Source organism: Rhinatrema bivittatum, chromosome 19 (assembly GCF_901001135.1).
Source record: "Rhinatrema bivittatum chromosome 19, aRhiBiv1.1, whole genome shotgun sequence".
NCBI lineage: Eukaryota > Metazoa > Chordata > Amphibia > Gymnophiona > Rhinatrematidae > Rhinatrema > Rhinatrema bivittatum.
The window spans coordinates 33043646-33055989 of NC_042633.1; the positions used below are offsets into that span (position 1 = coordinate 33043646).

Here is a 12344-nt window from a genome sequence, read left to right on the forward strand (position 1 = left end):
AGCAAGCAGCCGGGCAGGAGGGGACCTCAGGGTACGAAGAGGGAGCCAGTCCCCTGGCTATCAGGGTCCCCAGAACCAGTGGGCAGCTACAGCCAGGGGTATCCAACCCCCCCCCCCCCCCCAACCCGTTCACCCGGCTTGACCCAAGGGATGGCCCCACCAAGGAACCTGGCACCCCAGGAAGCAGATCCAAATCTGCAAACTCCAAATCAGTCAGAACTGCAGGTTTGCACCTCTACCATCTGCTGGAGACAGAGAAATACTGAGGGACTGCAGGTGGCGCTCTCGGTTATGTAGCAGTGTCTCAAAGCATTTGCCCTCTGCCGCCATCTTCTGGTAGGGATGCATAAACCCACTTGCCTGGACGGATCTGGGTATGTTCAAGAACTGATTAGTAACACAGGCCCAGGTGCAGATTCCAGTCCCGGACCGTCAGACACATCCGGAAGGATTCGCCTCTCCCATGCGGCTCCCTTTACATTCTGAGTCAGTCCTGGTTTTTACCACCACTGCATGCTGGGAGATGTAGTTCTGATTTCCCTAAGAAGCGCAAAAGGGAGCAGCTTCTCCCAGCAGGCAAGGACTGGCTCGAGCCTTTTCTCGGTCGCATGGAGTCACTGGGCCAGCCGAGGGACAATGGGAGCCCTGCGCCAGGGCCGGCTTCTGTACAGACGGGAAGCGCCGAGGGGACAGGGGCGAGATGACCCGAGGGTCCGACCTGGGGGAGGAATTTTTATGACAAGCAACACTGAGATTACGTATCTTACCAGCTGGGACAGATGGCGCTCAGGGCCCGCCGGCATCGGCTGGAGCAGATGTGGATTGCGCGGGTGCAGCTGGCTGGTCAGAGGATGCGGGCACACTGCCTTCAGCTGGGAGAAACATGGCTTATTTTAATCAGTGGGAAAATATTGAAATAACCATTGTTCGGTCAATATCGGGAAGAAAACGTATTTCTACAGGGACAGACGAGGAGCGAGAGGCGGAGGAGGCTGTGGCCGTGCAGGAGAGCAAGCCTGTTACACACCCACGCGCGCACACACACACACACAGTGCACTGCGACATCTACTAGAGGGATCTGGCGGGAGGAAGCCAGGTTGCCTCTCCTGAATTGCCCTCACCGTTTGGCGGATCATCGAGAAGCCTGTAGAAGTAAGTGAAGCTCCTGCAGAAAGCCTGAGTCAAAAATCTCATCTTCTCGTGGAGCGAAACGGTCCCGGAGCTGGCTGAAGGTAAAGGAGCGAGGAAATCCGTTACTGCCTTCGGAGGAGGCTCCCTGCACCGGCCGAGGCCTGCACTCAGCAGCTCTCCGGCCCGGCGGCGTCTTCCTCCCCTCTCTGCCCCAGGTACTTACAGAACATCAGGAGGGTGCGTCGCGAGTCCACTTCCAAAGTCAGGATCAGGTAGTCCGCGAAGCTCTCTTGGATCGTTATATTCACGTGTTTGAAATCTTTAGCTACGAAAAACATTGAAACGAAGGTGAGTTGTTGCGGGTTTTTGGTTTGTTTGACTTTTTTTTTTTTTTTTTTTTACTGGAGGTTGTCTCCTAGGCACCCAGATTTGGGGGGTGGGGGGTGATAGAGCTCCAGACTGGTCAGAGCATGAGAGAAATTATTACGCAGCTAAACGTGGGGGTTTCATCACCTCCTGCTTCGGGGGGGGGGGGGGGGGGGGAGTGAAGGGATCCGCCGGATACCTCCGAGGCACCCGGACTGGCCCCTGTCGGAGACGCGTGGCGTTGGGCCGGACGAGCCCCCATCGCTCTGACCCCACCACGGCACTGCTTGTGTTCTTAGGTTAACTTTCGTTACCTGAGACTGGAAACTTTCGGCCAAGCACGTTTGAACGGCGAAACCCTTCCGGGGGAGAAGAAGCCCCAAGAATGATCACAGGGACTCCCGAGGGTGCGTTGTTAAAAGTGACCACGTACTACAGGAAGGACAGAAACCCAGATTCAGGTTTTGAAGGAGCCAGCCATAAGGACATGGCCTGCCCCGGCGTGTCGCCTCAAAGGGCGTCACGTGGTCACCCAGCCCATCGCAGGGCGCTCCTATAGGTTGCCTGTCTGCCCAGATGGGCAGCGATGGCACCGTTAGGCACCCGGCCCAGCGGGAGGGGGGAGGCCAATCGGATTATCTCTCCGTGTTATGAAGACATTTCATTCTGTTTCAAGGTTCGGGGACCAAGGACAGAGCGGGTCTCCCCTCTCCCAGCCGACTCCCGACTGCGCGCCATCCAGGGCCCCGGCGTTTTAACATTTGCCCGGCCTTCTCCCCAAAGTGAAACGCCCTCACCTTGCTTCAGCGAGAGCTTGAATATCTCGTTATCATATTCGCCCTCCACAATCTCGTCCAGATTTTTCCTGTTGGAGACCAGACAACAGAAGAGAAGTTTACGGAAAAAAAAAAAAGACCCCCCCCCCCCCGAAAACAGTGTCTGCCCCCCCCTTTAGCACCATCTGTGAGAGGAACTGCCCCCCCTCCCCCACCGCTCTCTGTCAACAGGGATTGCTGGAAGAGGAGCAAGGTGTGTGTGTGTGTGTGTGTGGGGGGGGGGGTCTCTCTCTCTTTCCTCCCATCTGCGACTGCCGGACTGGGGGGGGGGGAGCCAGGAAGCAGAGCCAGAGGCAGGAATGGGACCCAGCCATTTATACCGGGTCACATCAAGCATCCTGTGTGGTACACGGCCCCCCCCTGGTGGCAAAAGCGCAAACTGCCTACTGAAGAACAGAGCGGGCTGCGGTGAGGAGGGAGCTCCGTTAACCCCTGGGTGCCGCCTAACGGCTCCCGAAACCTTACCCCACCCCCTCAGCGCCAGCTCAGTTGGAGCCCGGCTCAGCCTCCCTGCAGGTGCCGCACCGTCTTCAGTGCTAGCGGGGTCGGGGCGCGCGGCTGAACTCGTTGGCATAATGTGCACCGCGGGAAGGCCCCTCCCGACCCTCCGGAAACCCACTCAGGGGGGTTTCCGTAGAAACAGCTCCGGTCTGCCTTCCAGAGGAGCTCCTCCGGTGTTTTCCCTCTACGCTCTCCGCCCCCTGCCGCCGAAGCGCCTTGTGGGATTTCCAGCCCTGCCGCTGAGGGGGGGGGGGTCACGTGGGTTCCCCAGTTCTGCTTTTCCTCCCCCCCCCCCACCCCGTCCCTTCCCTATGCTTCAGGCTAGGGTTGATGAATTTGGGGGTGGGCTCCCTGCGGGCCGTGGCTCACGAGTCAGGGTTGCGGGCGAGCGTCACTTTTTCGTCGCCATGGGCAGTGAATTCGATCCAGTCGTGGAATCGGTTTCCATCGGTCAGGTTGCATCGGACGAAGGCAGCCTTGCCAGTCAGTATCCACCTGCCCGCGATCTGTGGAAACAGGTGGAGAAACTGACCACTAACTTCCCGTCCACCCATGCAATCAGATCATCCAGTCATTCATCTTCTCTTTCAGTACAGACCACTGACCTCGCGGAGCTTCATGGGGTTCACATGCAGAGGTATGCCCTTGCAGACTGAGGCTGAATAAATTAAAAAGCAAAAAAATCAGAATTAATGAACTCATCCATGAAAAAAATTATTATATCACTGCGGACTCATCATTCCAGATATTCTGTAAACACCCGACCCCCCCCCCCCCCCTGCCCCCACATCTCCCCGGGAGTAGCCAGCTGTGAAACAGTATCACAAATTATCATTTACATTTATTGAAATTTATGAATCGCCCAACACAATAAGGCCTGGGCGATGAACAATAAAGCATACATAACAATAAAGTAGTAACATAACGGAAGAAAAGGTAAAACAGAGACAATTATAATAAAAAATATCATAATCATAAAATTAAACATACAAGCAGTAAAATTAAAACAATAATAATTAAACAAGGCAATGAACTTAAAAAAAAATCATAAATTAAAAATAGGCTAAATTAAATACAAATGTTTTTAAAAGTTCTCGCAGCCCGGAAGGCAAATCACATACACGCACCCAACCGCAAATCATATCTGGCACAAGCCGCGTCAGTAGAAGCTTCAAACACACACACACACGCCCCAGTCAGAAATAGCACAAGCTGTGGCAGTGCAAGCTTCTTACACCCACACAATAACACACAGAACTCAGTGGGTATAGATTCTAAAAATGCTGGGCTCAAAGACCACCTTTAGTTTCTGGATTTTCTTTTTTTCTTTTTTTTAGCCTATTTGTCATATCAATGTTTGCGGCAGCTTATACTGTTATTAGTATTCAGGATTAGTCTCTGTCCCAAAGAGCTTACAGTCTAAGCAGATACCTGAGGCAAGAGGAGATAAAGTGACTTCCCCAATGTCACAATGAGCATTACTGTCAGGTGTGGGGAGGGAGGAGTGGAATTGACCTAGTAGGAGCCACGGGCCGAGAACAAGTTTCCTGGTTCGCAGCCCCTTGCACTTAACTACTAGGCAACTCCACCTCTCTCATTCTACCGGTATTTCTCACCTGACACCATTCCGTTTCTGTACAAGATGAAATCATATGTTCTCACCGTGGTTTGCAAAATTCTGATACACGTGAGTATACGCATAATTGTGGCAGGTTGCATAGTGAATGAAGTTCTCCACCACTGACTTATTTGCTGCATGAGATCTACCTACAGAAAGTGAAAAATAATACAAGAGGTTATATCCATCCATGTCATTTTGGCATTGGGGACATTTTTGGTGGTTACAATCTCTTAATCTTAAAGAGGTAGTGAGCTTAAATTCTAAATTACAGCAAAGTTGGTTTCTGTCTCCCTCTGCTGGTGAGAAAAAGTATGACTCATGCTGGCCACCATTTGCTGGTGAATGGGTGACACTGTTAGGTTTCGCTGGTCTTGAACAAGTGTTGTGGGACTCCCCAGCCAATAGTTTTTAGCTGTGAGCTATTTTGCAAGTTGGAGTTAGATATTATGATCATGCTGGGAAATATTTATCCAGTACTGCTTGGACTTGCCTTTATTGCTAGCCCGCTGGACCAACAAGTGTCTACACTGATCGAATGAAGTACTTAGTGGTCGATGTTAAAACCTTTGCCCTGCTTAAAACTGGATTTTAGCTGGATAAATCTAACAAGTTAAAAATCTGAGCCTTCTAACTGCGTAAATGTGTACGTGTCAAACCACAAGCTACACGGCTGGAGGCCTTCCTGGGGCGCATTATTTCAAATGTAGCTGGTTAGCATGATGTTTAGTGCTAGGCAGGGAAATTTAAGCCACACAAGTCTGGCCGTACAAATTTTGAGTGGGTAGATTTAGCCAGGCATTCAGCAAAGGATTATCCAGGTAAATTGTGCCCGGTTATCTTTACCCGCTCAGTGGGTTTGAATAGCCATCCCTTAATCTTCCCATTCAGGCCTCACTGCCTGCCAGTACCATGTCTCGGATCGTCCCTTTGTATGGGTGACTAGCTTTCATTTTGTCTCTTCTGCATTCTGTATCTGCCTCATACTGGATGTCTTATCATATCTGTATCTATCCATTCCTTAGGCACTCAGCGCCTTGTTACTTTGTGCAATCTGCCTTGGGCCTACTTTTAGGGAAAGGCAGAATACATTTTCCAGTGTTCCTGCCTGCTTCCTGCTTTGGCCTGCTACCTGCTGCCCATTTCCTATCTTCCACTTTCTGTCTTTATTGGACCGATTTGTCTGTTTGGGATCATGGCCTGGCTCTCCGACTATGCCCCCTGCCTGCTGGAGCCATCCGTCTACTGTCTCAGACTGCCTCTGAAGGTACCAGCTCACTTTTGCCAAGCGTCCTGGAACCACGTGTAGGGTCGAAGCTTAGTTGGCCCTTATCTGGCCATAGTCATTGAGGCCTATGAAGGTGAGTGTTGTGGGGAGGAGACACAAAAGGGTGATGCCATTGAAGTCTAGGGAGAGAATGACGAAGGAAAGAGATGTTTAGGTCATTGAATGGCACGGGGAAGAGAGATTCAAGAGGGTGATTCCTTCTATGGAGATGCATGTTACGGGGACTAGGTGTTGAAGAGTTTGACGCCACTGAAGTCTACTGAGATGAATTGTATGGGGCAAGAGATATTTAAGGGGTTGATATTATTGAAGTCTTTGCAGGTTATTAACGCAATTTAAGAGGCAACCGTTGCCGCCTGGGGGTGCTGGGCAAGTGGATAAGCAAAGGAAGGCTGATGCAAGGACCTTTTCACACTTACAGACAAGGATGATCCCCGGCAAGGCCCCGTGCCCTGGAAAGTTGATAGTTATGCAGTCCTCGGACACCTTCTGGTTCACGGTGGCCAGGGTCTCCAGACCTGAAAAATAGAGAATTGATCGCTGTGAAACAAATTAGAACTCATCCTGGAGGTCCACACAATAGACCTGAATTACAGGGCAACCCAAAGTGTACGCAAGCAATACTGATTTAATATTCATGTAGCAACGTTCAGGCTGATTTCCACAGGGCTCGGGCGCCTCACCCTGGGGATCGGGCCCTTAAACCGTCCCCTTCAAAATGTTAGCAGGGCTAAGGGCCTAAATTTAGGAACACCTAAAAAAGGGCTGATTATGGGGGGGGGGGGGGTGGCGGAGTTAGGGCGGAGAAACAAAGTTTAGTATTTAGCACTGATTTTTGGCACCAGGCACCTAAATGAATAGCAAGCCTGTATTTTGGAACTTAAGTTCCAGGGACTAAATTCACCTGAATTTTTAGCTAAAAACAGTAACACAGGATGAACCAACTTCAGGAAGTTAATCCGGATGGGAAAGATCCATATTGTGTAATTCAGATGTAAGAATTGCCCTCCAAATTCACAGAATTTGGGAGAGGGGGGCTTCAGGTTCTCATTGTCCACTTTAGTACAAAACGCAGAAGGGGGAATGGTGAACAAGATGACACCCTGAGGTCCTTCTAGACCAGGTCTTCCCAAACCTGTCCTGGGGACCCCACTGCCAGTCGGGTTTTCTGGATATCCGCAACAAATATGCATGAGATAAATTTGCATATACGGAGTCTCCATGGTATGTAAACGTATCCCATGCATATTTGTTGCGGATATCTTGAAAACCTGACTGGCTGTGGGGTCCCCAGGACAGGTTTGGGGAGCCCTGTTCTAGACCCCATTTTTCTCTGATTCTACCTGACCCTTCCAGCCACTTCTTTCTGTCATTCAAGATAGCCTTTCATGACTCAGGATGGCGGGGATTTCCAGGTGGTGAGACATCACAAAAGCATCCCCCCCCCCCCCCCAGGGACTGCTGCCATCTCTGTGCTGGTTCTGCTGTCAAAGGTAAAAATTAAATGAGAATCAGAGACACAATGATGTTTGTTTTGGCCAATGGCCCAATTGAGTTTGGTAAAACGTAGAGCGTATAGAATTTCCTCTGTGCACTCCCTCCCTCCCCTTCCCCAGGTTTCAGAGGGGGCGTTGTCTTCTACTACCATTACTGCTTAATGTTTGCTTAGCACTATTAGGCCCTATGCCCATGCAGGTTCACATTAGAGACAGGTCCTTCTCCATAGACACATAGATAAGGCAAATATATTTGTAGTACAAACGTGATTATTACTGTAAACATATACAATAAGAAGGCTAAAATCAACAGGAATCAGGGTTTATGGATTTAAAGTGGTGGGTTTTCAGGTGGGACAAATATGGCCAGAGAAGGAAAGCCGTTCCAGGCAAATGGTGCCACAAGATAGAAAGCACAGAGTCTTGAGGAGAAGGGGCACAGACGAGAGCAGCTTGCCTCATGAACGGAGGTCACGAAGAGGGGTATGGGGGTGATAACTGAGGAGAGCTGCAAAGTGAAGGCCCTTGTAGGTCAGAAGAAGTTCTGAACTGAAATGCAGAGGCAGACAGAGAGCCCAGGCAGCACCGTGAGAAGAGGGGATAACACGGTCGGTCATAATGATGCTGGAGGAAGATAAGTCATGCAGCTGAATTCTGAGCAGAGTGTGGCAGAGAAAGATGGCCGACCGGGAAACTTGGAGGAGGACTTGGCAGTGTGTTCAGAGAGGAGGTGGTGAATTTTGGTGCTGTTATAGAGAAAGTTTTAACTGGTTTTTTTTGGGATGTACACAGAGAAGGACAGAGAAAAGTTGAAGATAACTCAGAGGATGCAGGCAGAGGGGACAAGGAGAATGAAGGTGTCACCCTCTGAGACAGAAAAAATGTAGAAGAGAGCAAGATAAGAGATTCAATCTTGGCCATGTTGAGGTCAATATTCAAAACTGGTCATTTAAGAAACTTGGCTGGCTAAGTTACAAGGTCTATTCAGTGGCACGGCTATTTTGCTGAAAATACATACTGCATATATATTTGTGCTTAGCCGCAGAAGTTATAACCGGCTAAGTTAGACCTGCTCTATGGCAGAGAAGGTACCAGGGTCAACGGCCTGGAGATTCCTAAAAATATAAGTGGTGACAGGGTAAGACGGCGGGAGCACGATTAAAAGCCAGATGTCAAAGCAAGTGAGGAAGGAGCGGGGGATGTATTAGAGTGATGGTAAATAGCAGTTACGCAAAGAGATGGCGAGCAAATAGTGTGGACCACAAAGGAACAAAAGAATTGTGATTGAGGAGGGGAGAAGGAGTTGAAACTTGCAGGAGGGGGAAGAGTAAAAAAACCCCCAACACTATTGCCGTGGCCAATTGAACGAGGGGCATGAGAGCAACGATCGTCTCTGTGGGAACCAAGGCAGAATCCTGCTAGTATTTCATAAACTGTGTGGCAGGAGTTGCAGTTTATGAAATACCGTGTATTTCTGCTCCGAAAGTAACTGCATTCGTTTCAGTGCACACGAATATTTCCCCCGCAGGGGAGAAAGCCAAATTCCAATCAGGGCCAGAAGAGAGAGGAAGCAGTAGGCAAAGAGGCCATGAATATGGGCAGAGCTCGTTAGAGCCGAGGAGAGCAGTTGCCTAAGCTGTTCATGCAGGTAACCGGTGATTAATGCAGGTAAACTGGCTCTCCATAACTTGCCCTCCCCCAATGAAGCTAAGAGTATGTGCAGTATTCCATATTTAGAGAAGGCGATCTGGGGGGGGAGGGGGAATATTTAGGTTGGGGGAGGAGAGGAGGAAAATAACACAGGTAGATTGCATTTTTCAAATCTATGCATGTTATTTTTTGCAAAAATAAAAAAGTAGCAGCACTACCAAGCAGGTGCGAATGTCCACAGGTACTTTGCAACCCATGGCAAACCTCAAAGCAAAAAGTAAGCATGGACTTTCCGACCTGGCAGGATCCAGATAAAGGCACATCTTTTTTTAAAACTGCTTTAAATGTTCATTGATATTTTATATTGTCTTATTAGATGCATTGTTTTAGTTTATTGTAATGTTTGATAATGTTTTGTGTGTAAATTATGAACGTAACTGTTGTTATCCGCATTGAACACATTGCAGAGACTGAGAACCCTAAAAGATGCTAAATATATAAATACAATACCTTCCCTTCGAGAAGCGGAGCAAAGCCCGAAGGTTGGAAGCACCCATGGATGTTGCCCCAGTGCCCGCAGTTTGAAACTTGCCCCCAAGGGGAACGAAGAGAGAGGAAGAGGAGAAAACTACAGAGGTGATGAGCGGACGTGAGGTGATGGGTGAAGGAACCTCAGAGGGGGCTGGCGACGACTGGATGAGAGGGAGAAAAGGCCGAGGCTCTCAGGAGCCGGAGAGGGAATCGCCAAACCCTTCCCGGTCTCCGCCGTCCAGAGGTCTGGGAAACTGTACCTGTAAAAGTGACGCCACCGCATGCCTCAGAAAACTTAAGTTTGTGTTCCTTCGAGAAGAGAATCGACCCGTTTCTGCAAAAAAAAAAAGGTAAATTGAACAAAACCAGCATACATGAGGGAAAGTTAATTTTATTGATATCAACCTTTGTAGGATGGCCTTGAACATGACTCTCCGTGGTACACAGGTTGGGGGTGTGCAGTGTGCATTGATTTTCCACATGGGAGCAAAGAAACCATCCATTCCCCGATGAAGGGATGGAGTAAGGGAGGGAGGTTATATGGCAATGGATCCCTGCTGAGATCAAGGCAAGGCAAGGGGGGGGGGGGCACAGTGTCTTCCTGAGCAGCGCTGCCTCCACCAAGGACTTACAGTCCATCTACTAAGATGAATCCTGCAGTCTTCCAGTAGACGTCGACCTTCATCCAGGAATACTCCTTAGCCTTCCATGTGAACCAGTCTTGGCTGCTGTTATAAGCACCCGCAATCACGTTCCAGCTCCCTTCGACCTGCAGACACAAGAACAGGCAGTTTTGAGGAGTGCTAGCCGGTAGCTCACGTCCATCCACCTCTCCTCTCCTCTCTCAGCTGGCAGGGAGCGCGGCCCTAGTGGTTACAGCAAACCAGGGTTCAAATCCTGACATTCTTTGTCACCTTGGGCAAGTCCTTTTGTCTCCTGTGGCCGTGGGTACACCCACAGATCCCAATTTTCTAACACATCCGCGGTACAGCATTTGCGCCTGCATGTGGTACGCACAGAGACTTATGATAATCTTTCATAAACTGTGCGGCAGGAGCCGTGTATTTCTGTTCCGAAAGTATGCACTAACGTTTCAGTTTGCACAAATATTTTCAAGGCAAGAAAATGCAATACTTTCTCTACCCTTTTTATAAAAATGCCTGCATACATTTTACTCACGAAATAATTGTGACACCGCGCGAATAAATCCCCAGAATTAAATGCAGAGGTGGGTATTTTCATTTAATAAGCATATAACTCACCTATTCCTAGGCAACGTACAGCAGAAACACACATAATCATAGTTAAAAACTTCCACGCCGTCCTAAAATATTGCAACAACAACAAAATTGTCGCAGAGGGCTCTGCAACTACAAGAAATAAAATCACAGATAGAACAAGTGCTCGGAATCACCCAGTCCTTCTCCAGTTCAGCCAGATCCTCTAGCGCTTTAATCCGAAGTCCCCTGCCGGTTCACCAGACCTCCCACCCCAGAAAACTGCAGACACCAGAAAAGTCCCAGTTTCACTTGCGTGAATCGGCGAGCAGGTGCACAAGGGTACGAACAAGCTCGGTAATGCACCCGGCTTCATCTCTTGCAAAATAGCGACCACCATGGGCACTTCTGAGCCCCACCTTAAAACACCCCTCTGGACCACCCTATCCTCCCCCTCCCCTGGGTAAAATATATGCACAAAACAAAATCCACGCATTCTCCCGATTACAAAATAGGATATACGCACATACACGCTACTTATGTAGCACATATGCTATTTTTTACCCAAGAAAACCCCTTTGAAAATGTAGTCATTGGATTGAAGCTCTTCAGGGCAGGGGCTTATTGTACCTGAAAAAAAAATGGTTGCAAACTGCCTTGAGTTTAAAACGGGAAAGGTGGTCTTAAAAATACAAGATATTACTGATATTACACCCAGAGGTTTGTGAAACGATAGCCAGGTCCAAATCTCATGAACCAAAGATCAACAAGAGAGAGAAACATCACCATCCCAGCTTTAACTCATTTTGTAGTGCACGGAGGAGAGAGGGGGAGAGCCTCAGGAACAGTGGAAGGGCTAGAGAGAAGGCCTTGGGAGAGAGAGAGAGGAGAGGGCAGTCAGAGAGAGAGAGAGAGGAGCAGAAGGGGGTGGCAAATCGGTCCTGGGAAAGTGAGCGGTGACGGCGGCGAAGACATTTATTCAGCCGGAGACTTCCCTGGTGAAGTCCCCCCCTGCGCATACCCAGATGAAGTCAGACAGGTTAAGTTTCGAGCTGCCCTCCAGCGTGAGGGGCGGGAAATGGACACCTGGGGGGCTTGCGCGGCAAGCCCCGAACTTAGGCGGGCAAAACCCGCTGAATGTTGCCCTCAGAAGAGAGGCAGGAGGAGGGAATGGCCGAACGCCCAGCACGGGGCTCCTACCTCGGTGCGATTCACGGGGCAGTAGCTGCTCCCTGGGATATCCGTGCATCCCAGCGGAAGCGAGCGCGCCGAGGCGAGGAGGAAGAGGAGCAGTGTGAAAGGACGAGGGAAAGCCATGGGTGCTGCCGCCTGCCCCGGAGCTGAGGGTAGCCGGACGGTAACACAGCTGTGTCTGGTCAGCTGAGGATGGCTGGAGTTATATCCCGGCCAAGGGTCCAGAGGTCAGAGAACCATCCTCTGAGGTTAAAATAAACTCTCTAGATACAGAGTCTGAGAGAGGGAGGACAGAGTGTTCTTGTTTGCTATGTTGCCCTCGCGATGAGATTAGATATCTACGTAATTATTAAATAAAACCCATCTTAACATACAAACAATTATTATTATTCTATGTTCTGAGGATGATGTCTCAGGGTGGGACCGGAGAAGGATCTGGAAGGATGTGTCTGTGCTATTACTGTGGATCTGGTCAGTGCAGCACAGGGTTTCTGTGGCTTCGTATTCTCTGTCAG

The 12344-nt window shown here is 49.6% G+C and overlaps 1 protein-coding gene across 1 annotated transcript in view; it reads right to left on the bottom strand.

The window, feature by feature from the left end:
- LOC115081053 overlaps positions 1-12025 on the bottom strand; it is a 14167-nt gene extending 2142 nt beyond the window's left edge. Inside the window, exons 1-11 of the mRNA XM_029585567.1 lie at positions 11836-12025; positions 10051-10187; positions 9679-9752; positions 6161-6259; positions 4498-4602; positions 3441-3493; positions 3205-3341; positions 2296-2363; positions 1356-1457; positions 1123-1227; positions 768-872 (exon numbers count right to left, since the gene is read on the bottom strand). Of these exons, the coding sequence (XP_029441427.1) occupies positions 787-872; positions 1123-1227; positions 1356-1457; positions 2296-2363; positions 3205-3341; positions 3441-3493; positions 4498-4602; positions 6161-6259; positions 9679-9752; positions 10051-10187; positions 11836-11952 (1083 nt within the window). The 5' untranslated portion in view covers positions 11953-12025 and the 3' untranslated portion in view covers positions 768-786. The remainder of the gene's footprint in view (positions 1-767; positions 873-1122; positions 1228-1355; positions 1458-2295; positions 2364-3204; positions 3342-3440; positions 3494-4497; positions 4603-6160; positions 6260-9678; positions 9753-10050; positions 10188-11835) is intronic.
- Positions 12026-12344: the final 319 nt, after the last annotated feature.